The sequence below is a fragment of the Rhizophagus irregularis genome, chromosome 11, assembly GCF_026210795.1.
Source record: "Rhizophagus irregularis chromosome 11, complete sequence".
Classification (NCBI taxonomy): domain Eukaryota; kingdom Fungi; phylum Glomeromycota; class Glomeromycetes; order Glomerales; family Glomeraceae; genus Rhizophagus; species Rhizophagus irregularis.
In genome coordinates, this window is record NC_089439.1 from 4004069 (window position 1) to 4031532 (window position 27464).

At 27.8% G+C, this 27464-nt stretch overlaps 5 protein-coding genes across 5 annotated transcripts; all 5 read right to left on the reverse strand.

Moving 5' to 3' along the window:
- Window positions 1–1087: 1087 nt before the first annotated feature.
- On the reverse strand, window positions 1088–4968 carry OCT59_003360 (uncharacterized protein; the record flags this gene model as incomplete). The annotated part of the gene is made up of 8 exons (XM_066145564.1): window positions 1088–1344; window positions 1441–3418; window positions 3512–3749; window positions 3824–4041; window positions 4149–4452; window positions 4548–4641; window positions 4716–4798; window positions 4886–4968. The coding sequence occupies 8 exons, from the start codon at window positions 4966–4968 to the stop codon at window positions 1088–1090; spliced, it is 3255 nt and encodes a 1084-aa protein (XP_065996274.1).
- A 2599-nt stretch (window positions 4969–7567) lies between these two features.
- Window positions 7568–11821, reverse strand: OCT59_003361 (uncharacterized protein). Its single transcript, XM_025330422.2, has 7 exons — window positions 11405–11821; window positions 11207–11292; window positions 11030–11123; window positions 10639–10942; window positions 10336–10544; window positions 10003–10240; window positions 7568–9925 (listed from the first exon to the last, which is right to left on the reverse strand). The coding sequence occupies exons 1-7, from the start codon at window positions 11542–11544 to the stop codon at window positions 7796–7798; spliced, it is 3201 nt and encodes a 1066-aa protein (XP_025176999.2). The 5' UTR covers window positions 11545–11821; the 3' UTR covers window positions 7568–7795.
- A 6864-nt stretch (window positions 11822–18685) lies between these two features.
- OCT59_003362 (uncharacterized protein) lies at window positions 18686–21951 on the reverse strand (the record flags this gene model as incomplete). The annotated part of the gene is made up of 7 exons (XM_066145565.1): window positions 18686–20383; window positions 20482–20713; window positions 20807–21021; window positions 21113–21404; window positions 21487–21580; window positions 21656–21735; window positions 21815–21951. The coding sequence occupies 7 exons, from the start codon at window positions 21949–21951 to the stop codon at window positions 18686–18688; spliced, it is 2748 nt and encodes a 915-aa protein (XP_065996275.1).
- A 2375-nt stretch (window positions 21952–24326) lies between these two features.
- OCT59_003363 (uncharacterized protein) lies at window positions 24327–25349 on the reverse strand. Its single transcript, XM_025318071.2, has one exon. The coding sequence runs from the start codon at window positions 25339–25341 to the stop codon at window positions 24490–24492; it is 852 nt and encodes a 283-aa protein (XP_025176996.1). The 5' UTR covers window positions 25342–25349; the 3' UTR covers window positions 24327–24489.
- A 110-nt stretch (window positions 25350–25459) lies between these two features.
- On the reverse strand, window positions 25460–27314 carry OCT59_003364 (uncharacterized protein). Its single transcript, XM_025318070.2, has 3 exons — window positions 26516–27314; window positions 26158–26428; window positions 25460–26034 (listed from the first exon to the last, which is right to left on the reverse strand). Exons 1-3 carry the CDS (start codon window positions 27249–27251, stop codon window positions 25584–25586), a joined length of 1458 nt encoding a protein of 485 aa, XP_025176995.1. The 5' UTR covers window positions 27252–27314; the 3' UTR covers window positions 25460–25583.
- Window positions 27315–27464: the final 150 nt, after the last annotated feature.

A 27464-nucleotide genomic window follows, 5' to 3' on the forward strand; every position in this document is an offset into this window, starting at 1 on the left:
TTTATTGTTTCGTTCTAATGAACATAAACGGTAAAGAATCAATTTTATATGTTTCAGGACTTGTGTTACTAGGGGGTGCTAACAACTGTGGTGGTGGTGTATAGGAATCGCGGGCTGTTCTTTGAGTGAGCCTATATACCTAACATACGACCATGGGAGCTTCCAATCCACTTGCTACTACATGGACTTGGATGTCACGTTAATAAATACTTGAGTCCAATAACCTTAAGGGCGGTGAGCAGTTAAGGGCACTAGCGCTGATCGGCTACCTTGAGGATGTAAAAGCTAGCAACATTACCAACCTTAATAAATACATTTCCAACGAAAATAGGATTTGAACAAAATCTTACTAATTGAATGATTTGAATCGATTTAAATCAATTTTATTTGAATTTTTAAATTTTAAAATTATTAGAGTAAAATATGTGCGCTGTAAGTTACAAGGATCTGTATTGATTGACGTACTGGAATGTCCATCATTATTACGCGCAGATATTTTATTGCATATAGAATAGATTTAGAGCGACCAGAATCAAATATTTAGAATGGAAGATTAGAAGTATTTAAAACGATTAAATCGATTTCTTTAACTGATTTTTAAAGATTTGATTTTCAACTGAATCGATCCACAGCCTTTTTAAAAAAAAAATTCCGATAGAGTTTTTTTAGCAAAACGAGTCTTATTAGACACCAGTTACTTACGAATCTGGATATTAAAATGTGGGATTAATGAAAACTACAAACGCTTAGATCATTTAAAACACACGAAAGAGCAATTCACTTAAATCAAGTATACAATAATTCTCAGGATAAGGTAAAATACGTTCACTGTACGAAAGTTATTCTTTTGTTCCTTGAAAAATCGTTTAACATTAAACTTCGGAATGAAATAATTTTCATGAAGACAACCAATATCCAAAGAGAGAAAATTATACAGTATTTGCGCTTAATATTAGCGTGAATACATTAATTTTTATTAATAAATACAATAAATAAGATACAAAAAAAAAATAATAAATTTTTTCTATATCTTGTGTCGCGAGTAAATTAGTAAATTTTTTTGAATACATAAACTTAAAGTCTAGATTTACATATGATTGTATTCCATAGGCATGCTTGCGTTTATAGCAGCAGCTTCCTTTTCTTTTTCAGATAATTCAGGTTTACTTGGATTACTAGATAATCTTCTTTTATTATCATTATCAACAGCAGCTTGATGAGCTTTAGCAGCCATATCAACTAGATTTTCTACTTCTTTAACGATTTTTTTGAAAGTTTTGAACCATGATGATTCGTCACCTTGAACATTGTTCTCTTGTACACCGTTCTCTTTTACATTGTTCTCTTGTACATATATAATATAATTTTTTTGGATAATATTAATTATGATATTATTATCTAATTTATTATAATTAGGTGGTAATATATTTTTTAACGTACTTATATCACATTCGTTATAAGGAGAGGGCAACGATTCTTTTAATGCAGTTAAATTCTCATCATCCTTTTCACTGTAAGGAGGAGGTGGTAGTATTTCTTCTCCAATCATTTCATAATCAATTAGACATAATTTATCATCAAACTCTTCTACGGAATTACAATAACTAAATAAATAATTTTCTGCTGAAATATTGAGTAAAATCTTCGTATCATTCGTATCATTCGTATCATTCGTATCATTCGTATCATTCGTATCATTCGTATCATTCGTATCATTCGTATCATTCGTATCATTCGTATCATTCGTATCATTCGTATCATTCGTATCATTCGTATCATTCGTATCATTCGCATCATTCGCATCATTCAAATCGGTCGTATTATCTGAAATAACTACATCATCCAAATAATTCTGATGTTTAAGTATTTCATCAACATCAAAAATCACTTCATAATTATCTAGATATAATGTATCATCAAATTCTTCTATTAAATAATGATTTCTGTATTGAGGTAAATCCGCCACATCATTCACATCATTCGCATCTTTTACAACATTCACATCGCTCACGACTACATCATATAAAATATTTACATTATCATCCAAATATTTCTGATGTCCAAGTATTTCATCAACATCAAATACTATCTCATAGTTATCTATATACAATGTATCATCAAATTCTTCTATAAAATAATAATTATTGTATTGAGGTAAATCCTTCACATCATTCATATAATTTACATATTTTACAACATTTACATCACTCTCGACTGCATCATATAAAATAATTATATTATCATCCAAATTTTTCTGATGTCCAAGTATTTCATCAACATCAAAAATTATTTCATAGTTATCTAGATACAATGTGTCATCAAATTCTTCCGTAAGACCATAAATACTATATTGAAGTAAGTCCTTCGCATCACTCACATCACTCACATTATTTACAACTGCGCATTTTGAAATAATTATATTATCATCCAAATATTTCTGATGTTCGAGTATTTTATCAACATTAACTATATTCACTTCATTTACATCGTTTACATCATTTACATTATTTACAACTACATTGTATGAAATAATTATATCATCTGAATAATTCTGACGTCTAAGCATTTCATCGTCAAAAATATTATCTAGATGATTCACATTATTCATATCATTTACTACCGCATCTGTATTATCTGGAATAACTATATCCCGATTAACAACCTTAATCTCTTCTATGACATTAGCATTTGTATTGTCAGTGCTGGATATTTTCTTCTCTGTGGGCGGTTTCTCCTCGATGTCTGGTACCTCGATAATTGATACTTCCTCGGCGGTTGATGTCTCCTCGATGGCTGGCGCCTCCTCAAATATTGGTTCCTCCTCGACATTTCTTTCTAAGATTTCTTTTAATTTCGATAAAATCGATTTAATTTCACCCCCTTTTCTATTTCCCTCTAAAATTTCTTTTAAATTCGATAAAATCAGTCCAATTTCATCTTTTCTTTTACTTTCTCCCCATAATACTTCTTTTAATTTCAATAAAGTCTGTTCATCAATATCATTACCCTCTAACGATTTGATATATTCAATTTTATCCTTTCTCTCGTTTTCTTTTCTTTTTTTCTCTAAAATTTCTTGTAATTTCGATACAATCGAATGCTCATTAATAGCTCTGTCCTCTAATAATTTACTATATTCAGTTTTAGTTTCATTAATATTCTTGTAAATTTTACGTCGTTCTTCAAATAACTTGTTTACGCTTTCAATAATTTGTTTACGTTGTTGCTGAGGATCTTTTTGAGGATTAGTCTTTTTTATTTTTGGAAAACCTAATTTACGATTTTTTGGAATCGAAGTGGGAGTATCAGGAGTAGTGTAAGTAGAGTAAACAGTGTAAGAAGATAAAGGTCGTGAAGGAGTAGTCATAGGAGTTGAAGTGACAGGAAAATTAGACCAGTTATCGAAATTCGATTCAATCTATTATAAAAAATTTAATTTTGGTTATAAGAAAAACATGCATATATATACGTTTATTTATAATAAGAAGGATTTATTTTTTTTTTTATTTACCTCATCTTTGATTTCTACTTTTTGAGTATTTTCTTTTACAACATATAGAACTTCTACAGCTTTAAAAGTTAATTGTTTTTTCACATGAGTATTAATTATATCATTACAAAGAGGAGTTATTTTTTTAATGTATCCTTTTATTTGAGGGAAAAATTCTTCAAGAATACGTTGGATTAAATGTAAGTATCCGATTAAAAGGGTATCGATATTGTCAGGTAAAGAATATCCTAATATTTCCCTAAAAAAAAAAAGGTTTTTAATGGTTTCAGTAAAATTTGAAAAAAAAAGAACGAAAATGAAATTTATTCTTACCCTCCAGTTTTAAGAACTTTATATTCAAGGTTTCGATATTTTGTATTTTTTCTTTTTACTCTTTCAAATTCTTTAGTTGACAATTTAATTAATTTCCTAATAAATTTTTTAATACTATCTAATTGAAGATTATTTTCCAAAGATTGTTGACGTAATGTAAAATAAATTTCATGCATTTCTTTCCAATCATCATACCAAATCCCAGCGGAATATTCGAACTAAATTAAAGTGGCGCAGCGATAAAAAATTTCAATATGTGGCAATGCAAAATTAGATATAACATTTTGAAAGAAAAAAAATTTTTTTTTTTTTATATGTTACTTACGTTCAAGACATGAGTAACGGAAGAAAGAGCGGACAAATATTCGCTATTCACAACATTATAAATAGTTTCAATAACTTTGCTACCTGTTGATACAAAATTTTCAAGATTTGATTGATCATCTTCAATTATTCGCAAGCAAGTTCGAATTTCACGAAGTCTGAACATAATATTAGCATTAATATAATTTGATTTTCTGTAAACTTTCCAGGATTTCGAGACAGATTTGTATAAAGAAACACGAGTATCTGAATGAATCATATCAACAGATTGAGAAAGTATGCATAATACTGAAGACATGGCGTTTCTAAATATATAAAGTGTTTAATGTGATTGGTTAAGCATTTGAGTAACATTACGTACTATAATTTATAGTAGCATGTTTGAAAAAGGTGTACTTACAGAAATAATTCTAATTGTACTATAGTTGAGTCATTATAATGAGTCCATTTGTAATCCGAAAGACTTTTTGCAGCTTTAAGAGCGAAGTCTATCACTAAATATATGAAAAAAAAGTTAAAATAAAGAAGAATTAAAATGATAAAAATCGTATAATATAAACAAAATTACCATGCCTTTCTTCAATTCTTTCATTAGGACGTACCAAGTCTTCCATTAAACGAATTGTTTCACTCAAAGCATAGTTATAAGCTCTAAATAGGTAATGTTTTCAGGAAAGAAAGAAATTTAGCAATTAGCATATACTCTACATTTCTTTTTTTATTCATTTGCATACTTACAAACAATTTTCATCTGCTAATAATTTGAGAATATCATGATATTTTTTACTCCGCGGGTCTAATATGGCTATGTTCGAAGTCATTTTTTTTTTGAAAAAAAAGACAACTACAGTAGCTATAATGTCTTGGTAAAAATGATACGATAAAATAAATAGCTTTTTGGGCTTGTTACACAAATGACGCTATTGTTAATGAATCGTGCTGGGTATATTGACCTTCTTATTCTACAATAGTTTTTAATTACCAATCATATATTAAAATTTTTTAAAAAAATAAAAAGCATGTAAACCATGTTTTATTTTTTAGGTTTGAAAGAAAAATCACATATTAATTGGGAGAAAAAAATAATAAAAAATTAAAATATATTAATAGTTCTTCCGACAATCGCAATCGTAATCATGCAAGTAGTATGCGAATCATATTTAATCATACATGATCTTAAACAATCTTAAAAATATTTCTGATTAAATGATAAAATAGGTAGTCTTGAATGACAAAAATATATTAATTCTATTTTTTTTTGGCAACTATACACATCGTATTGTATTATATTATTCTTATTAATATTATCGTTATATATATAGCATTAAAAAAAAAAGACCAATAAAAAAAAATATACATATTAAGTTACTAATATGACCTAATAATAAATACTAAAAAGTGATTTGAACAAAGTTCACCTATTATCCTAAGTAAAAACCTATTATCCTAAGTAAAATTATAACTTTATGATATATGAGAGATTTTCATTTTGCTTATCTAATAATAATGTACTATTCCGTTTACATTGTGTACGGAGTACATAACATATGCACTCACGGCGTTACGCATTAGATGCACAGACTTGATAAGAAATCCTTTGCAAAAAACATCTCAATAGTGGAATTTTCGTAAAGAATAAATTAAGCAGAGAAAAGATTTCCTACAGAGATCGATACTAGTCTAAAAAACGGTCAAAAAATACCACGAGTGTAGATATTGAATATCATAAGAAAAAATTCTCCGAACTGTGATGTAGCTGTGATGTCAAAGCTAACTATTTTTAACAAACTTAAAGAACCCTTTTTCAGATTGATAAAAAAAAACTTTGAAACCATTTTTCTTTATTTATATTTCCATGCATAAAAAATCACACTAAATTGTTTTTTTCTATGACTGTTTGATTGATATGTTCTAATAAGTATAAATGGCGAAGAATCAGTTCTTGTGTTTCTTGTGTTTCTTGTGTTTCAAAACGGATAGGCTCGTGTTACGTGCTACGTTCAATAGAATTTACGTCAAAATCCGACTAATCGAAACTCGAATTCCGAACTCTTAACATCAATTACATCAATTTTTTTTTTGATTTTTTTATAGTAAAAGACAATTGATGCGCTATTTTATTATTTATTTTTGAATTTGAAGCTAGAAAATAATTATAGTAACAGATATGCTAAAATAAAATTGCAAAAAAAATTGATCGACGCCCGACATGTCTACCGTCTAATATTAATTGCATGTAGAAATCGATTTAGAATAGCCGGAATCAAATATTCAGATTATTCGGAATTAGAAGATTAAAAACCAATTAGAAACGATTAAATCGATTATTAAATCGGATCTTAAAGGTTTGATTTTCGACTCGACCTTTAAAAAAACATGATAATTGAATTTTTGTCGCCATATTTAAGAATTCAGACGAAGGATTCTTCATAAATCATTATAACTTATTATTAAATATGTCAAAATATGAAATTATTAGATTAGGATAGGATTCTCTTTACAATTTTTAAATATTTAAAATGATTATTTTATATCTTCTATATCTTCTAAAATTTCACCTTCGTACTTTATAATATACTGTATATATGTATGTATAAAATTATTACAAATAAAAATCAAAGAAAGAAATACTTGTACTTATTATCATTCGCAAATTCGGAATGAAAAGAATTCAATACTGAATTGAAGAATTTTTCCAATTTTCCACTACTTTGTCACATAATGTAAATGTTGAATTAAAGTAGTTTTTAACGATTGTTACTAACTATAATTTCTTATTATTAATATGTAGAGCTACTAGAGTGCTACTAGGTTTGATTGCTGTAGGTATATAGCTACTTGCTGCTTTTTTTTAAAATATTATAAAAATTATAATTAGTATTTTATAACATATCGGCATATTTCTTAATTGATGATTGCTGTGGTTGATTATATATTAACGAATTTATTTCTTTCATATTCTTAAATCAACATACGTAACGGATACTTTCAGTAGTGCGAGTAGTGAAATATATAAATATGCTTCTCCTGAGTTTGCGAGTTTGCGAAAAGTCCATGATGTGATAAACGCATGCACACAAAGATTTTTACGTTCATGAGAACGGTGAGAACAGAACAGGCTTAAAGAAGTCGTTATAAGGAGCTAAATTAAAGAGATAAAGAGAGGCATAAGCAACTTAAAATCAATACCAACTTGAAAGCAGATGAAACATCTACTGAAGATCAGGATTATCAAAATTTCGCGGAATTTTACTTTATATTTACCGATACTCCAATAGTACATGTACTGATAATTTTTGGCTATTTTATTTATTAAAATTCAGCTAATAAAATCATCAAATATCGAGTAACTTTTAGCAGTTAAATTATAAATTTCTTACGAAAATTTCTTAGGTTAGAGTAACGTCCCTCGTACATTATAGAGTATCGTACATTGAAAAATAAATTATAAATTATTTATTTTATTTATTTTAATAAATACAGTATATTATATATGATCTGAGAATAAATTACATAAAAGAAATTAAAAGAAATTAAATAGTTATATTGAACACTACATGATGAATTTTTTTTTTTTGATGGTTATTAAACTACATAAAATTATCTTAAATTTACTTAGAAAAAAAAAATTTTTTCTTAGATTTTTTCTTAGATTTGAAGTGCAACTTCTTCCTTTTCAATTGTTTTTTCAATTATTTCTTCTTTTTCTTTTTCAACCATTTTTTCAATTATTTCTTCTTTTTCAACCATTTTTTCAATTATTTCTTCTTTTTCAACCATTTTTTCAATTATTTCTTCTTTTTCAACCATTTTTTCAATTATTTCTTCTTTTTCAACCATTTTTTCAATTATTTCTTCTTTTTCAACTATTTCTTCAATTATTTCTTCATCTTCCTTTATTTCATTAACGGATAAACTAGAATTATTATCATATAAACTAGATCTTAAAACAGCCTCCCTGTGAGCTTTAGCGGCTTTATCAACAATATTTTCAACTTCCTTAACTATTTTCCTAACGGTTTTTAAGAATACTGAACCTTCATAATCATCTGGTTGTTGCGGTTGTTGCACATTATTTACATTTTGGACATTTTGGATAATATTATATTGATTTATTTGATTTATTTGATTTATTTGATTTACTTGATTTACTTGATTTACTGTAACAATATTTTCTATGTTCGGATTATTGCTTTCCTTCACTACTGAATCTTCTGAATGAGTTAAAATTATTTCAGGAAGGATTACTTTCTCACTAACACTATGTACACTGTCCCCATCATCACATTTTCTACATTCTTCTTTCTCATTCTCTTCAACATTCATATTAATTTCGTCTTTCTTAAGTTGTTGTTCTTCTGAATGAGACTCGGACGAATTTATATTCTCAACAACAACATTATTTTCATCATTTTTCTCTTTCTTATTCTCCTCAACATCTATATTATTATCTTTCTTAGGTTCTTCCTCTTCTGAATGAGACTCGGATGAATTTATATTCTCAACAACAACATGGTTTTCATCATTTTCCTCTTTCTCGTTTTCCTCAACATCTATATTATTATCTTTCTTGAGTTCTTCTTCTTCTGAATGAGACTCGGAAGGATTTATACTCTGAATATCAACATTATTTTCATTGCTTTCCTTTTTCTCGTTCTCTTCAATTTCTAGATTATCGCTTTTCACTTCTTTTAAATGAGGATTCATTTCATTTTCATTAATTTCTCTAGTCAAAATTGTTTCAAAAGGTTTTACTTCGTCTTCTTCCTCTTTAGTATTGTCTACACTCTTATCGGGATTCATTTCAACTTCACTAATTTCTTTAGTCAAAACTGTTTCAGCAGAAGATTCTACATCGTCTTTAGGTTTGTTTATATTCTTATTAATGACTTCCTCGTTATTATCGTTTTCTTTATGTACATTAATTTCACGAGTATTTTTGTCACAACTCTCTTCAATTTTTTTACTTTCTTCTTTTATTTCAAAATTATTTACATCCTTATTAGTGATTTTCGCGTTATTATCACTTTCTATATATTTATATATAATAATTTCGCGAGTTTCTGGAGTATTATATATATTCTTGATCTCGTAATTATTATAAATAATTGGTTCAGGTTCAGAAACGAATGGAATTTGTGGTAATGAAGGTGATGATGCTTCTTTTCTTTTTTCCTCTAAAATTTCATTCAATTTTGCCAAAATTGAATCTGAAAAATTATCAGAATTTTTATCAATAGCTTTATCTTCATCTTTAGTATTCACTAGTAATTCGTTATAATGTTTCTTAGTATGCTCAATATCTTTTTTAATCTTAAGTCTTTCTGCAAACAATCTTTTTACGTCATCGATTATACGTTTACGTGTACATTGTTGTTTTAAACTTGATAAAGATCTCGTTACTTTTGTTGGAATTTCTCGAACGCTTATTCTACGACGTTTTTTTGATTTTTCCTCTTGGGATAAAGGAGTTTTTTCCTCTTTGGATAAAGAAATCTTTTCCTCTTGAGATAAAGGAGTTAAAGTACGAGTTGGAGTATTTGAGGCAGGATTATAAATAGATTGTGGTGGGGAAGAAAATGAAGTATATGCCGAAACAGGAGTATCAGGAGGCATGTTATATTGAAAAGGTTCTCCATTAGGCGAAGAAGTAATGATGTCATTAGGTTTATTTTGTGAAGAAGCATAATGAAAAGAAGGAGGAGCGGATAAAGATCGTACAGGAGGAGTTGGTGGAGGAACATGATAACTGGACCATGTTTCGAAACTTAATTCAATCTAATGTTGTTTAAATTTCGTATGTTAATAAAAAAAAAAAAGTTTTAATAATTTAATACATGTAATCAAATATTTACCTCGTTTTTGATTTCTACGTTTTCAGTACTTTCTTTTATAAAATATAAAATTTCTATAGCTTTAAATGTTAATTGTTTTTTCACATGAGTTTCAACTATTTCATTACAGAATGAAATTAAATCTTTAAGATATTTATTTAATTGAAGAGGGAATTTTTCGAAAAGTTTTTGAATTAATTGTAAGTATCCAAATAAAAGAGTTTCAATATTATCAGGTAAAGAATATCCTCCTATTAAGCTGTAAATAATTAAATAAATAATAATTAATTAATTAATTTTATAAAAAAAAAAGTATATAAACATATTATAACTAAAAAAAAAAAAAGTATTTACCCTCCAGATTTTAGCATTTTGTATTCAAATTTTCGATACTTAGTATTCTTTCTTTTCACTCTTACGAATTCTTTCTTTGATAATTTCATTAAATTTCTATAAAACTTTCTAATGGATCTTGATTCGGAAATATTTTGTGAACATAATAAAAAAAATTTTTCACGTCTATCTATCCAATCGTAATACCATTCCCCAGCAGGATATTCGAACTATTGATGTAGAGAATAAAATAAATAAGTAAATAAAAATAAATAAAATTTATTTATATAAATAAGTAAAAAAAGTTGTGTAAGTAATACTCACATCTAAAACTTTAATAAAGGAACCAAAAGCGGCCAAATATTCTTTTTGAGCAACGCTAACGACAACATCAAAAAAATTACCGCCTATCTTGAATGCTAAATCAGCATTAGATTTGTCATCTTTAATCTTTCGTAAACAATTTCTAATTTCACGAAGACTGAATATGATATTTGAGTTAATTATTTTCGTATTCCTATAAATTGCCCAAAATTTTGAAATTGATTTATAAAAAGTAGCACGAGTCTTTGAATCTATCATTTTAATAGATTTGGAAAGTATATGCAACACTGAAGACATGGCGTGACTACATAAATAAATTGAAAAATGATTAAACGATTAGTAAAAGTGAAATGAGTCAACATAATGAATTATTTTGTTAAATTAAACTTACAGAAAAAATTCTAGTTGCGCTATAGTTGAATTATCATAACAAATCCATTCATAATTTGAAAGATGTCCTGCTGCTTTAAAAGCAAAGTTCACCACTAAAAAGAAAAAAAAAAAATAGTTAGGTTAAGCGAAGTAAATCACGTGATATTAAAACGAAGGGGTAACGAGAAAACCATACCTATCTTATCTTCAATATCCTCTTTAGGACAACCAACCAAATTATCCATTAAACGAATAGTTTCTTCTAATGCATAATTATATGCTCTAAGAAGAGATAATATTTTAAGAGAAAATTTAGTGTGTGTGCGCATATATATTATATTTTTCAAAAAAAAAAAAAAATCAAAATCAAAAAAAAACCTATAAACACACTTACAAACTATGGTCATCTGCCAATAACTTGAGAGTCTCATCATATTCTCTAATTTGTATATCCGATAATCTAGTTTCTAAAATAATTGAATTATCATCATTTAAATCTGAATGTTCACTATGAATGCTATGGATTGAACTCATGTTTATGTCTAAGGAAAGTTTTTTGAAATTTTTTTGATGAAAAAAAAAAATAAAATAAAAGATAAAACGTGCTTTTTAAAAAAAAATTTCGATTATGAATGTAACATTTATAAAACGGAGTTAATAAACCGAAATTTGAAAAAAAGAGTCGTTTTTTTAACAAGGAGATAGGATTTACAATTTTTAATTGTGTTTTAAATAATTTATTCACCCTGTATGGGTATTTAAATTGTCACAAATAATACTAAATGTTTACGCATAATCGAAAAAGAAAAAAAATAAAGAGATGGACATAATCATACAATACATGAATATTTATTTATTACACAAATTATTTTGTCCAATGTAATACATAATAATTGAGATATAAACAATAATAATATAATGATTAATAATATTATATGTAAATCTATAAAAGAAAAAGGAAAAGTTAACATGGTCGCACTGATATAAAATCTTATTTCACAAGATTTTCTTGAGAAAATTTTAATAAATTTTATAAAACTGTGTTTGATCAAAATTTCTTTGTTAAAGTTTTAAAAAATTCAATTTGGAAATTAATTCAATCCCATAAAGTCCATCAATATGTAAGAATAAATAAATAAATTAATTCCGCATAAGCCCTGAATGTTTTAGCTTTTTAATAAAGTATTTCCGGTTAATCTGCATCTCCGGTACATATACCCAAAAATAATATTATAATTGTTTCTAAAAACATATTTATGGAGAATATTATTGGTTAATTTCCATATTGTGTAATTTGTGCAACGTCACATTCGGTATATACTACTAAAAAATCTGGACATGGACTGTTTTTATGAAAGTTACACTTCATTTAGTTATTTTTGTTTCAGATTTATTTTTATTTATAGTACAGTACATTTAGTACATTTATATATTTTGTGTTTCATGGTTTATTAATTTTAATTTATAATTCACGTTCAGTCCTTGTTCTAAGAAATTATATTGCGAAAATAAACTCGAAAACGAAAAAAATATTTGGGATTCAAGAACTTATTCCACTGTTTGAAAAATTATTTTAAGTTCGGAATATTCTATTATTGTCTTTCCGCGCCAAGGCTCTACTGGCTCTACGTAATATGTGTTATGACGCATTCGATCAACAAATGTGCAGTATCATGGACATGGACATACCCGCGCCGATACACTACAATAAACTACTTGATATCGATATACTAGTTATTATGCAGCCAAAAAGGATCATGCATTCATGCTGTTTTTGACGTTTATTTAGATTAAGGTACTATTACATAATATTTTTACGCATTACATCATATATTGAATTTTATAGGTAAAATACTAAATAGCTTATTGGTTTATTTATATGAAGCATGATTAGGAATGTTAGAATATCAGGGACGTTAGAATATCACCAAACCGAGAAGCAGTTCGGTGAATAAGGTAATATCTATAATATATATTACCCAAAGTTCAACTTTGAGATATTATATATCGTAACTCATTTATTGTTTACAGTTTTGATCGAAAATTATGTGACCACATGATTTTTGTTTGATTTTCATAAGTCAATTTCATATACAACTAATCGCACGCGACTGATCGTTGATTTCATAATAAATTTCATAATAAAGTTGAGGCAATTTATTGGACAAATTTATGCTAATCAATACATTCGTGTAATTGTATGCAATTAGAATATAATATTTATTTGTTTGATTTAAAGAATAAAAGTACAAAGTGTTATACAAAATTACTTACACGATGCAATAATTATCTAAAGATAATCTAAGTGTTTCCTTCTCTAACATTATGTTTTTTTTTAATAGTCATCCGAATGTTCGTTCTCGTTCTAAACTATCTTTCTTCTTCGTTCCAAAATTGATTACGTCATTAATAATACGCTTTCGTTTTCGTATACGTTGTTGTTGCTGAAAAGATCTTGCTGCTCTTGTTAGAATTTTCCAAACATTTCATTTTATTCCATTGTTCTTGTTGTTTACTCTCGAAATGAAGAAATAATGTGGTAGTGAGGAAATCAGGAAAATGCCGAAATAAGGGAAAGTGAAATGTCATCAGATTGATGTGGATCAGAAGGTAAAGGGAGTACTAATATTAAATCAATTCAATATAATGTAGTATTGTATCATATGCATTTTTTTAGTTAAAATATAAACAGGCCTCATGAAATTATTTCTTTAAAATATTGTTCATGTTAGAAAAAATTCTCAAGAAGTCGTTGAATTAATTACAAGTACCCGAGCAAAAGAGTATCAACATGATCAGGTAACAAATATCAAATCAAGAAAATTTTATGAGTAAATTAATTTAAAGCAAAAGAATAAAGAATATTACCCTCCAAATTTGAATATTTTATATTCAAAATTTTGATATTTTTTTTTTTGCCCTTTCAAATTTTTTAGTCGATAATTTAAATGAATTTTTAATTTTCGCGCGTGTCTTCCTATCATAATCCATTCACTGGCAGAGTATTCATAAAAAAATTCGTCATTGAAGTGGCGCAGAATAAAAACTTTTGTGTCACTTACATTCAAAGTAGTTAAATATTCACATTGTACAATGGGAAAAATTATCGATTACTTTACATATTTGGTTAATAAACAATTCAACGACTAAGATTCAAAGATTCTTGTTACTATAAACTTCTGCATCAATCAATTTATATTTAGTAATTAATAATTACAAAAATGAATATACCCATAAGTATTGTTTAAAAACGGGAAAATGTTGATTTTGTTTTGTTGCACGATATTTATCTATATCGGAGATCATTAAAAATCATATAATAACCAAAAAAGTCCAAATTAAACAAAAAAAAAAAATTAGGTTCTGGCACTTTCTCGGCCGATAAATGCACTTAGATTCCTATGATTAGAATTATAATTATAGATTAGAATCAAGATGTAAATATAATGCGAATTCCAATTCCCGTTACGTAAAAGAAACACAGTAGTTGCACGTATTCAAAACAGATATTGATATAATGTGTGTTATTTATATCCATAAATATTCTCCTAACAAAAGTCCAATCAAATCCGCTGTTCATTCGATTATCAACTAGGTTAATTTAATTTTTTTAAATAAGAATTTTAAAATATCACAATAAATCAGTATGATTTAATTACACGAATTTGCCAAGGAAATCAGATTGGACACAATATGCATAGTTAGAAAAAAAAGGATAAAAAAAACCCTCTATTACGATGGATATAAATGGGTTGTTGCAATGTTACATCACATCAAAATGAACTACTTAAATTGATTATCTATTCATGTTCATTTTTCATTTTGACCCTATATTTGATATCATGTCCTGCCGATCATTAAATTTTAATCGATAGAATTTCCGAAGCGCCAAATCGACGATAGGTTCATTTGCATGCAACGCAATGTAAAGTATCTTTAGTAGTGCTCTTTCATCCATACCACATGGATACTATAAGTAGGCGTCAGATCTTCCGCCTTCGTTATGAGACAATTCGTTAATGCCGCCGATAACGAATTATTCGGTAAAGTGTATAATGCGGTAAAATATAGGAAAATCATGTTATTTGTAAAACTTCAGACAAATAAAACTGCGAAACATAAATCACCATCTTTTGATAAAATAGTTTATAATAGTAAATTTGCTTATTTGAGAAAAATCAATATCAAATTACCCATTATGTTAGAATTTATTTTGCAAAAAATCTTCGTTATATTTACTAAAAAAAAAAAAATTCTGGCAAGGTTGAGTTCGTCTGTCTGGGCAGTTTACTATGGTATATAGGGGAGCCAGTAGTTCTTTTAGTTTGTAATTTTTTGTATCAATGGTTTTTGTACTTACTTTAATAAATTGACTTACAATCTTAGATTGGTTAATTAGTGATATTCGGTATAACGAGAATTTTTTCATGATTTTTAGATCAAGAATTACAATCTTTTGGCCTATACATGAACTTTCTGAAGCATTTGATTTTTTAGTACCTTTTAAATGTAATTGATTCTGATCAAAAGTAAATTGACTTGCATACCCCTAATTATCAAAATTTCTGTCTACACCTTCTATTGAATTGATCTGTTCCTCCACAATAGAGATGCAAACATAACCTAATCAAAAATTCTATCTATTTCGCCTTTTATGAATAAGTTAAATTCTTTTTTTTTTTAAATTGAATCAGAAACTTAAAAATGGTTAGAAATGTTGTACAACTGATTAAGACACGACGTTACAAGTTGTTATAAGATTTTTGCTGTCGACGTGTATACTGTATATACGACACTTAAAAGTTCTATCATCAGTTAAAAATTGTATACGGGACGTTAGTCTCGTGGTATAAATCCGTCAGCCTTGATCTCATTCATTGTCATCAAGGCTCCCCCGTGATCAATGATTCTACGGTGATTGCATAATAATATCTTTGTGTATTAAGTGCTCGATTCGATAATTTCTTTTCTATGAAATTTTATCTTTTTACCTTTTTAACATAATTTTACATATTATTTATATCTTTAACAACTTTCTTTATCATTATTAAAAGATTTCAAAGCGATTTTTGATGTCATTAATAGAAGAAGTTGTTTTATCCGTGTTATTCATTTATTAATAATGCCAAATAATATCCTATTCAGAATATTGAGAATAACCATATTACGAATGGATATGAAAATGGTTGATCCACTTACTCAAGATATGTCGAAAAGTTTAATACTGAAGATGAACGTCTAACTAATTAGTTGAAGATCCGGCATCTGACGAGTCCGATGTATAGGTAATTAGGTATCAAAAGCCAGACGTGATTTCTTGTTATCTCTAGAAACTAGATGAGTGTCAAAATGGTTTGAGCAACTATGAGAATTATAAAGATTGGGGAACCAATCAATTTCTATGTGGTTAAATGTTTTGAAAATCATCTTTTCTAGCCTATTTAGACGAGCGATGATGTTGAATTGTTACACGAATCTGCACTATTGGCGCTTGAAATTTAGATCGTTTCAAAGTACGGTTACCACTAGATATAACGAACCTCTATTCCAGGAGGTTTAGTTCGGTATAGAGTGAATTTGTTATATGATAGTTTCCTGTTTCGGGTGAAAAATTACCGATAATTCCGGCCAGCACTACAAATTTGACCTTGATTATTATATAGTCACATGACCGTTTGTCATACAGTACATGAAAACCAAAATTCAGTAGCAATTGTCCATCCATAACAATTGCTCTGCTGGGTGTTCTTAGTTCGGTCTATCTGGAAAAGTAATAATTGATCACTTAATTACTTTCCTACCTTTAGTACCATTTCATCATTAGCAGGAGCGCACGATTATTCAAAGTATTATCCCGTGCATTTAATCATTTAAAAAGTTACTATGAAGAGAAAACATTAAGCGAAGATGGTAAATTTTCCTCTTCCTCAAGAATACCAAATAATATGAAGGTAAATATTTCGTTCACATATGATGACTGGCCTATAGATAATCACACCAAGTTCATGTGGGATCTAGATTGATCCATGATCAGTTCTACAACAGATGATCAATGTAAAATCGTTGTAAAACTAGCCCAAACATATAATGTGTTTGCATATAAATAGTGTGTTGCTTACCAAAACAAACAAGATAGTGATTGATGGATGACAATTTGTTGTGATGAAGGTTGTGTGTCATTACACAATGCGAAATTACGGATGAGGAGTACTTGATAGTCATGAATGATGTTGATGTTAAAAAGGCAATTCGATAAAAACCTTGTGTTTGGTGACCTTCGTACAAACATTACCGTTGAATTGATTGTTGCGGGAACATCAAATCAGCCGTTATCAACCTTCGATGATCGACAATTGAATGCCTGAACGGCCACTCGGGGCTGGTTACTGGATAAATTTCACGATTTATACTGGCTGTAATTATTTCGAGAGAAGAGGAGCTGGTTATTCTTCTAGCCGAGTAAATGATCTGTTGACTGAAGATTAGTTTTTATAAATTTTTATATATTAGAATAGAAGCCCGAAAAATTCTTGTAATATATTTTTAAATTTCTTAAATTAATTATTTTAGGACTGTCAACTGATATATGGGAACCGGCTCACGCCGATACTATTGTGAACCGATTTGATTGGATGAAATGGTACTGGTTCCATAATGGTTTTTGGTCAGTTCGGTCCAGAACTGCGAGTTAATATCAAAATTTTATCAGAACATATCAGAACCAAAGTATCGAACCGAACAAGAACGAACTGCTCAACCGCGAACATTTCCCATCCCTATATATAGCTGACAAATATAACCAAAGTTTCACTCACAATATGCTTTTTAATTTTTATACTTAACAATATGTATGCTTGAATACACACATATCTTGAAATTAAGAAAAATCGATTGACTTCACTAAATATTTCTATTTTTTTTCCAAAAAAACAATTCTCACCTAAAATTTTCGCAATTATTTCTTTCACTTACACAAATCATGTATATTATTTTGGTTAGTCAAGTTTCGATCAATTAAATTATCCCGAAGCAAAAAATTAATGTATATATATATATATATAATAATAATATAACTAGCTCCTTTGATTCACTCTTACTATTACGGAATATATTTTACTTATTCTAGCTCGTAGAATCAATCACCTAGTCACATTATTGTCAATAGGAAAATTTTCATCGCACGTGTATATAAATATTTTTTTCTTCACGCCACAATACCTACAATACCTCTCGTTTCCGCCATTTCTTTCATCACTGCGATTGAAAATGCACCACTCACCCATTATAGAATGGCAGTACTGATACTTTTAATAATTTTACAAAAACAAGAGGTTATTGGTTATCTTTAGGAAGTGTATAGCAAACAAGATAGGGAGACGAGATTGATAGAAGAAATCTTATTTATCGAGTATACAGGAGCTTCAATGCAATATTGAAGCAAAAAAATAGTATTTAGGAATAAATTTAAAAATTAAAAGTGGTATATTGTTTTTATTAATCAAATTTAAATTTACAAAGAAATTAATTAAAATTTTTAAATTACTATATACTGTATAAATTTAACTATTTTTTTCATTAGTTACATTAAGCTTTAGCATAATACATTCAACCTTAATTTTTTTTTTAAGTTATTTTAAAGAATCATAATTCTAAGTATTTTTACTATATCAACTTTTTACGATATTTGTTCCTTTTCAACTTCAGGTATTACATTAACAGATGTACTAGAATTATTAGCAGATTTCAAAACAGCTTCTTTATGAGTTTTGGCAGCTATATCAACAATATGTTCAATTTCTTTAATAACTTTTTTAATTGTTTTAAAGATTGTTGATTCTGATTCTAGCTGCTCTGGCTGTTCTGGCTGTACTATTTGATTAACAGTGTAGTAGTTTATTATATTAAGGTAAGTTTTTTCATCAATTTCCTGATTGAATTTTTCCACATTTCCTTTTTCAACTTCTTCATTTCCTTTTTCTTCTTTAATTATAATAGTAGGTATATTATTATTTTTACTTTCGCTATCTTCTGCATTTTCTTCTTCAACGTTATCACTCCCTTGTGCATTTTTTTCAGCTTTTTCACTTTCTTCAATTTCTTCAACTTTATTAATTTCTTCAACTTTTTCAACTTCTTTAACTTTTTCAATTTCTTCAACTTTTTCTACTTCAACTTTTTCAATTTCTTCAACTTCTTCTACTTCTTCAACTTTTTCAATTTCTTCAACTTTTTCTACTTCAACTTTTTCAATTTCTTCGACTTCTTCTACTTCTTCAACTTTTTCGATTTCTTCGACTTTTTCAATTTCTTCAACTTTATTAATTTCTTCAACTTTTTCAACTTCTTCAACTTTTTCAATTTCTTCAACTTTTTCTACTTCAACTTTTTCGATTTCTTCAACTTCTTCGACTTCTTCGACTTCTTCTACTTCTTCAACTTCTTCAATTTCTTCGACTTTTTCAATTTCTTCAACTTTTTCAATTTCTTCAACTTTTTCAATTTCTTCGACTTTTTCAATTTCTTCAACTCTTTCAATTTCTCCAACTTTTTCAATTTCTTTAACTTTTTCGTTTTCTTCTACATTTTCTTCAACTTTATCACTTTCTTTAACTTTTTCGCTTTCTTCTTTTTCAATTTCTTCAACTTTTTCACTTTCTTTAACTTTTTCGTTTTCTTTTACATTTTCTTCAACTTTATCATTTTCTTTAACTTTTTCGCTTTCTTCTACATTTTTTTCTTCAACATTTTCATTTTCATTTTCAAATTCCTCTGAAGATATAGAATTATTATCACTTTCCTTTCCATGTCTTTTAAGGATTTCTTTATCCTCTTTACTTTTCTTTTTCTTATCCTTTTTTTTAAGCGAAGGAAAATTTGAAAAGAGTGATATAAACCTCTTATTGGGTGAAGGTGGTGAAGGTTCATATGGTGGTGGTGCCTTCTCTTCTAAAATTGTTTTTAGTTTTGATAAAAGATCCTCATCAACGATTCTATTTTCTTTATTATCTAATAGCTTTTCAAATTCTGTTTTAATTTCATAAATATTATTTTCGGTCTTACGTCGATCTTTAAATAACTTAATTACATCATCAATTATGTTATCAACGTCAATGGTATTTGTAACACTAAATGATTGAACTCTTTGAAAATGTGCTGTAAATTTCCGAACACTCGATATTTTACTTTGTCGATCTTGATTTTCTTCTATAGATGAAGCAGAAGGGGATTGTGGTGGCGTAGAAAACGAAGTAAAGTCCGAAGCAGCAGAGTCAGGTGGGTTAAATTGAAACGAAGAAGGCGAGACAATGAGAATACTATCGGGTTTAAATTGCGGAGGTTGCGAAAGGTTATAAGTAATGAGACCTTTAAAATACTGAAAAGGTTTAATGAGTGTAAGAAATTAAAAATAATAAAAAAAAATATACATATATAATAACATTAATAATAATAATAATAATAATAAAAGGTTACCTCATTGTTAACATTTCCTTTTACGACATATATGATATACAAAATTTCTATAGCCTTAAATGTTAACTGTTTTTTTATGTTTGTTTGAATTATTTCATTACAGAATGAAACTATTTCTTTATCATATCCGCTTATATGAGGAAAAAATTCTTCAAGAAGCCGTTGAATTAAGTGTAGATATCCGAGTAAAAGAGTGTCAATATGATCAGGTAAAGAGCAATTAATCATTGCACTAAAATAGTAATAACAAAAAATTTTAGATGTTAAGTAAATTTAAAATGAAAAAAAAAACAGAAAAAAAAAACAAAAATTTTTAATTATTTACCCTCCATATTTTAACATTTTATATTCAAGATTACGATATTTCGTATTTTTTCTTTCTACCCTTTTAAATTCTTCATCTGATAATTTAATTAGTTCTTTACAAAAACTGATAGCTCTTTTTCCAAAATTTTTTCTCGAAGATTTTTTGCGCAATTTAAAATATTTATTGCGAATACTTTTCCATTCATAATACCAATCCCCGGTTGCATACTCGAACTGAAAAAAAGTATGCATATATTATTATAACACGTTTTGAAGTGACACAATAATGTGCTAAGTAAATGAAAAAAAGGTGCGTGTTACTTACGTTCAAGAGTTGAATAAAGGTAAGAAAAGCAGACACATATTCTTCCTGGAGAACATTGATAATAGTTTCAAAACTTATTTGTACGTTAGACTTATACGTCTGATCATCTTTAATTAGTCGTAAGCAATTTCGAATTTCACGGAGGGAGAACACAATATTTGCATTAATACACTTCGAATTTCTATAAATTGCCCAGAATTTAGAAATGGACTTATAAAGGGAATCGCGAGTATCTGCTTCAAGCTTGTTAACAAATTTGGAGAGTATATGCAATACCGAAGACATGGCATGGCTGAAGAAAGAATTTTAGGAGTCGTTCGTTAATCACTACATGTATTGAAATTTAATAATAACGATAAACAATGTATATTTACAGGATAAGTTCGAGTCTCGCAGTAGAGTCTCCATAATATTGCCATTTGAGATTTGAAATATGTCCCGCCGCTTTTGGAACAAAAACTTCCATTCCTAAAAGGAAAAAAAGCTTTTTTAATCGTAAGGTTAAGATTACATCACGTGACATAAGGAAGAAAGAAATCATACCCATTTTAATATCCTCTTTAGAACAATCAGCCAAGTTTTCCATTAACGTAATTGTTTCTTTTAGAGCATAATTATGTGTGCTAAAATTGATGAAATTTAGTTCATCATCAAACATATTCCCTAAACAAACGCTTGCAGAAAATATAATTAGAAACTCACATGTTACTTTCATTATCCCCTAATATTTTAAGAATATCTTTATATGTTTTGGTCGGTATTTCACCGATTAAATCTAAATGTTCATCGTTAGTAGAGGTGGATATTGAAAGAGCGTGTTTTATAGGTGAGGATGACATTTTGAAGAAAAATAAGAAAAGAAAGGAGGATGGGAATTTTTTAATTTTGAGAAAAATGCCTAAGAAATAATATAAATATATTTGTATTGTTACACGATAACACGAACACTACACATCAAAATTTGTCATCGAACTTTAATTTTTAATAAAACTAAAGGCATTTCCCGTACGGCCGATCATACATGTGGGAATTATTTTAATAAAATATTTTTAGATTCTAACAAACTTACAAACTTGGAAATTTTGAATGCAAGGAATTTATTTAAGTTACTAAATTAACATTTTAATACTCCGCGTTTCTTTTAGATCCAATATTCTAGAATTATTACCTATTTAATTATAAAAAGAACATCTAGGAAAAAAAAAATAAGAATGGCTCGGTTCATTCGTCACGTCTATCACATAGTTGCACAGAAATCACAGAAATAGCAAACATTTATGTAGTGTGAATGTTTTTTTTTTCTATAAAAGATCTTTAGAATGATTGTCCAATCAAAATCCGATGATGATCCATAACAAAATTTTACGAGTATCATATTTTTCAAGAAAAAAAAAAAATCATTTATACTGCATTAAGTTAGAGATGCCGATTAACTATTCGCCTTGTTGGATTTTTTGAGAACCTATTGTAAATTATTAATAATACTATTATTCTATATTGACTTTGCCTAATCACAGATCATGAGAATTTTTAAGAAAATGTTTTTTCCGAGATTAAGATTTTAAGGAGAGATTTTTTTTTTTAAAGATATTTTGAAAACAATTACCGGATATATACAATGCGTTTCACACAATCTGCAATTCTATAAAATCCTATAAAAAAAACGAATCATTTTAATCATTGAGATAAATATAAAAGGTATATAATACATTATACGCACTACAATATTAATAATATTACATGCTTAATCCCAGAACAAACCAATATATATATGAAAAGATGAAACAAAATCAAAAACAAAAAAAATTCAATGACTTCAAAAAACATGCCCAGAAATTTTTATTAATACATTTCTTTTTTTTACCTATTTATCCAACAGAAAGTATAGAAAGTATGATGTTGAAATATTTATCTCATATGAGTAAAAATTAATTTCCTTTTTTATTATATGCATTTTGAATTATGCTAATTATAGCAATAACTGAAAGGATTTGATTTTATAGGTTCTGAGATAATGTATCTTGCATGTAACGAAATAAGTCACGTGGAGGTGGGAATTTGGGAATTTTTGATTATCAGTTTATCAGTTATCATGTCATATGGTGTTTCAATAGTTAGAAATAGAAAAGGAAGAATCTCAAAAGTTTTACTTCTTGGCTACAACAAAAATGTAAAGAAAAGGATTTATCTGCAAGAAGACATAAAATTAAGTCTTTAAATAAAGAATTAACCTTTTTATTATGATTTCTTTAATCTAACCTTGCCGCTTCGGCCCTCGACCTAACTTTCTTGAGGTTAGTTTGTTCGGAGACTTTTTGGCAAGGTTAAGTCTTTTTATAAGAAAGGATTAAAAACAAACTATTTAAGAATAGTATAAGCGACAAATATTTAAAAGTATGAAATAACAAGAGTAACAAGCGAGAAGAAAAGTTGTTATAAACGAGATGGTGGAGCTGTTCGTGAATTGGTTGTATAAGAGACTTTTGAAAGTTGCATTAGGTACTGGTTTTTTGATCTAGTATGTAACAGCGGAGATACGTCTTAAATTAGAAAGTACATTTGGTGTTGTTACGGAGGCATCTTTCGTTATAACATAGTGTCTGGACATTTCTATAAAATATATAATGATTCAATAATTAATGATCCGATTTAATGAATTATGTCATGAAGAATTGAATGGTACTATGGTAGTAATTTCAAATGGTCTAGAAGAGTTTCGAGTTGAAAATAAAAATATCGTTTACAAGCAACTTTACAAACAAGGTTACATAGAAAATGGTTTGGAAAAAGAAAACAGAGACATTTAACGAACAGATCACATTTATTGGATGGGTCTATCTAACCTTCCTGTCTTTATATTTATGAAGAATATTATAGAGTGTGATAATAGTTGTTTAAGAATTTTGGGGAAGCACGAGTCTTACTGAGTCTTAATGGGATTGATGCTGCATGTTTTTGGGGAACATATGAATTTCTTGGTGGAATATGAGCAGTTATTTTGTATACCTCCCCAGATTCTGAATCTGCTCATCTTTAACAACTAGTTTAAAGGTAAGATTTGGATCTAAGTTTAAAAGATATGGAAGGGAAAGAATACAATCATATCCACCCCAATTATGAAAGTAACACGTTCTCCCCTCATTTTTTTCAAAGCATTTTGTGAGACGGTAAACTTTTAAATATTTTTTTTCTTTTCTTTTAAAGGTCTTATAACTTTCATTGTAAAAATATATATATATATATTTGATTTTATTTTAAAAAAAGTAAAAATATACATGTCGAGATGAAACTAAAATATTATAATAAAAAAGAGAGAGAGAATGTGAGTTTAAATTTAAAATCTTCTTTTCTTTTCCTTCAAGAACTATGTCTATTAATCACATATTTGATTTAAACCAATCAGGTATTTGTTTCATACTAAAAGCTTTTATACCATGAATAGCTTCTTCAGAATTCATCATTTGTATAAATTGCTCTTTAATAAAATCTTTTTTCTTATCATCATTAATATCAGTACTATTAATAATTTGTATCAATTTTTTTATTTTACCCATGGCTTTTGGTGCGCTACTTAATAACATTTTAGTATATTCTTCAACTTTTTTATTTAAATCATTATCATCAGTTGCTGATGTACTAATAATTCCATCATTTAATGCTTGTTTAGTAAAAATTTTTTCACCCGTTAACATATATTGTTTCGTTTTAAATAATCCTAATTCAGGTACAATATATTGTGATATAATCGCTGGTAATAATCCAACTTTAACTTCATTAAAACAAAAATAAAAATTTTTTTCATTACATATCCTTATATCTGTTACAAACATTAATCCTATACCACCACCTAATACTGGTCCATTTATTTTTGATATAATAACTTTTTTTGATGATTTTATAGTATTATAAAATAATGTTCCTATTTCATAGGTTTTTAATGAACCATTTTCAATTGAATCAATTTTATTGTTATTATTGTTATTTTTGGAAAAGGAAGAAGTTAAAGGGGTGGAAGTTATGTTTGTTCGTTGTAAATCCATTCCTGTACAAAAATATTTCCCTTTCCCTGTTATAATTATTATACTAATAGAAGAATTATTTTCTAATTCTCGAAATATTGAAAGGAATTCATTTATCATTGAAAGTGTTAATGAATTGCCACGTTCTGGCTTATTTAAAGTTATCGTTGCTACATGCTTATTAATTTCTAAAAGAATTTCCTTACTCATTCTTTTTTTTTAAAAAAAAAAATAAAAAATAAAAAAAAATTTTTTTTTTCCAAATATGTAAGATTGACAAATGTGGCTAAAAAAAAAAGGATAAAAAAAAAATTTTTTTTTCCAAATATAAGATTGACAAGTGTGGCTTAGACAATTAAATTTTTATTTCAAAATTATTATTATATTTGGAAATGTGAGAACTTTTTTTTTTTGACTTTGCCGCAGTATCAACTATATTAACAAAATTAAAGTTATTTGGTAATATCTTTCAATTGTTCAATTATCTTTTTGCATTTACGTTGAGTATTTTCAACCTCTTGAAGTACAATCTTTACTTCTTCGTCAACTTTGATTCTTTTTGATTGCCGAAACGAAGATATTCCTTCAATACCGTTAAGCTCATCAAAACTTGACGGTGTAGGTGAATTTGGTGATGATGTTTTTGGTACCAATGAATGATCCTCCGAATCTTCCTCTGATATTTCAATTTGCGAATTTCCAGCTACCTCTTCATCTTTATCATTAAATTTCCTTTTTAATGTTGGTATTGAATTAGCAGATAATTTAATAGTTTTATTACTCGTAATAACTTCATCACCAAATATCTCCTTCATCTCATCATAATAATCGAAATCCATAGGTTCAACACCTGATTTAATGCAACCATATACCGAACTATAATCTGCAGCCAATCGAGCCCACCTTTTTATATAATTAATATAATATAATTTATTAAATATAATTTATTAAATATAATTTATTAAATATAATTTATTAAAAGTATATACAGTATAAACAATAAGAAAAAGTCAAGACTAAATTTACCTTAATTTGAAGGCTTTCAAAGTTCTTCCCGAAAATCTTGTGCAATGATCCGAAAACATATCACTCCAAATCCTAGATTTATCGGCATTACGTTGTGCCGCTAACAGCAACTTATGCTTTAATTTAACAGCGGAGATCAATGATCTGGTTTCCTTTCTAGTCCAATTCGAACGACATTTCTTCTTTTCTTTGCCTCCCTCAGTTTTAGGTGTCTCATCATAATTTTCTCTCTTTATAGTTTCTTCTGGGAGAAGACCTAATAAAATTGAGTCTTAAATACAAAATACAACTTTAAATGATTTTTTTTTTTTTTAAAAAAAAAAAAGAGAGAAAGAAAATATATATTAATGTTACATACCAATATTTTCTTGAATAAAAGGATTATCAAACTTTATGTTAGCATGTTGAATCTCCGGTAAGTTGTTATTACCTTCAAGAACTCCATTTCCAAATTTTGAGGGTTGATCTTCAATAATATCGGATTTTCTTCGTTGTACATTGGTAAAAGCAGAATTACGACCCAAATGATGAGATGATGGTGCAGAATTAATAATAGAATGAAAATTCGGAGTAAGAGGTGGTAGATATCTACCATCATTATTATTGTTGTTATTATTATTATACGAAATAAATGAACGCGTAGGAAGCGGGCTTTCTAAACATTCCTGTCTATTATTATTATTATTATATGATGACATATTGTCGCTTGAAGACCATGTTGATACGTTATACGGGGGACCAGTTGAACCATTGATATCCCTATTAGACTGATAATTATTAGAATAATACGTCGGCCAATAAGTTGTCGTATAAGACGTACTATTTGGATCATAATTTATATTTGGTGCATAAAATTTAGGAATTGAAGTATTAAGTTCTTGTTTTATAGTAGAACCTTCAAAAGGTTGAGTAGGACTTCTCGCACTCAAAGGAGATTGATTAGGAAAATTAACTTGGGCGAAGCTTCCACGAAAAATAGCGTCCGTACTTTCATGATTATGAAAGGAAGTTAAAGGGTTTGGTAAATTAGATATTGATGGTAAAAGAATTTTTGGACGGTAAATATCATTATTAGCATTTTCTTTATTTTCCATTCCTACTTTATCGAAAAAAGCTAAAGTACTCTAGTCTAGTTTATATTAAAGAAAAGGGTAAATAAGTAAATGTTTTGACGCGATGAACCTTTTTATAGTTATCTAAGAATAACGTGACGTACGTGACGTAACAATAATTCCTAAAAAAAAAGACGTGTTTTTATATATGCAAACAAACTCAAGTGTCTGATGTCACACAGATTTTATTGATTC

Bases quoted from the DNA above. Each gene is read 5' to 3' on its own strand.
- OCT59_003363 (XM_025318071.2), bottom strand. From the start codon at position 25,341: ATGAGTAAGGAAATTCTTTTAGAAATTAATAAGCATGTAGCAACGATA.
- OCT59_003364 (XM_025318070.2), bottom strand. From the start codon at position 27,251: ATGGAAAATAAAGAAAATGCTAATAATGATATTTACCGTCCAAAAATT. The intron at 26,429-26,515 runs GTATGTAACATT...TTTGTATTTAAG, and splicing joins TTTTATTCAAGAAAATATTG to ACTCAATTTTATTAGGTCTT. The intron at 26,035-26,157 runs GTAAATTTAGTC...TTATATAAAAAG, and splicing joins TTGAAAGCCTTCAAATTAAG to GTGGGCTCGATTGGCTGCAG.
- OCT59_003361 (XM_025330422.2), bottom strand. From the start codon at position 11,544: ATGAGTTCAATCCATAGCATTCATAGTGAACATTCAGATTTAAATGAT. The intron at 11,124-11,206 runs GTATGGTTTTCT...TTTTCTTTTTAG, and splicing joins GGATATTGAAGATAAGATAG to TGGTGAACTTTGCTTTTAAA. The intron at 9,926-10,002 runs GTAAATATTTGA...AAACAACATTAG, and splicing joins ACGTAGAAATCAAAAACGAG to ATTGAATTAAGTTTCGAAAC.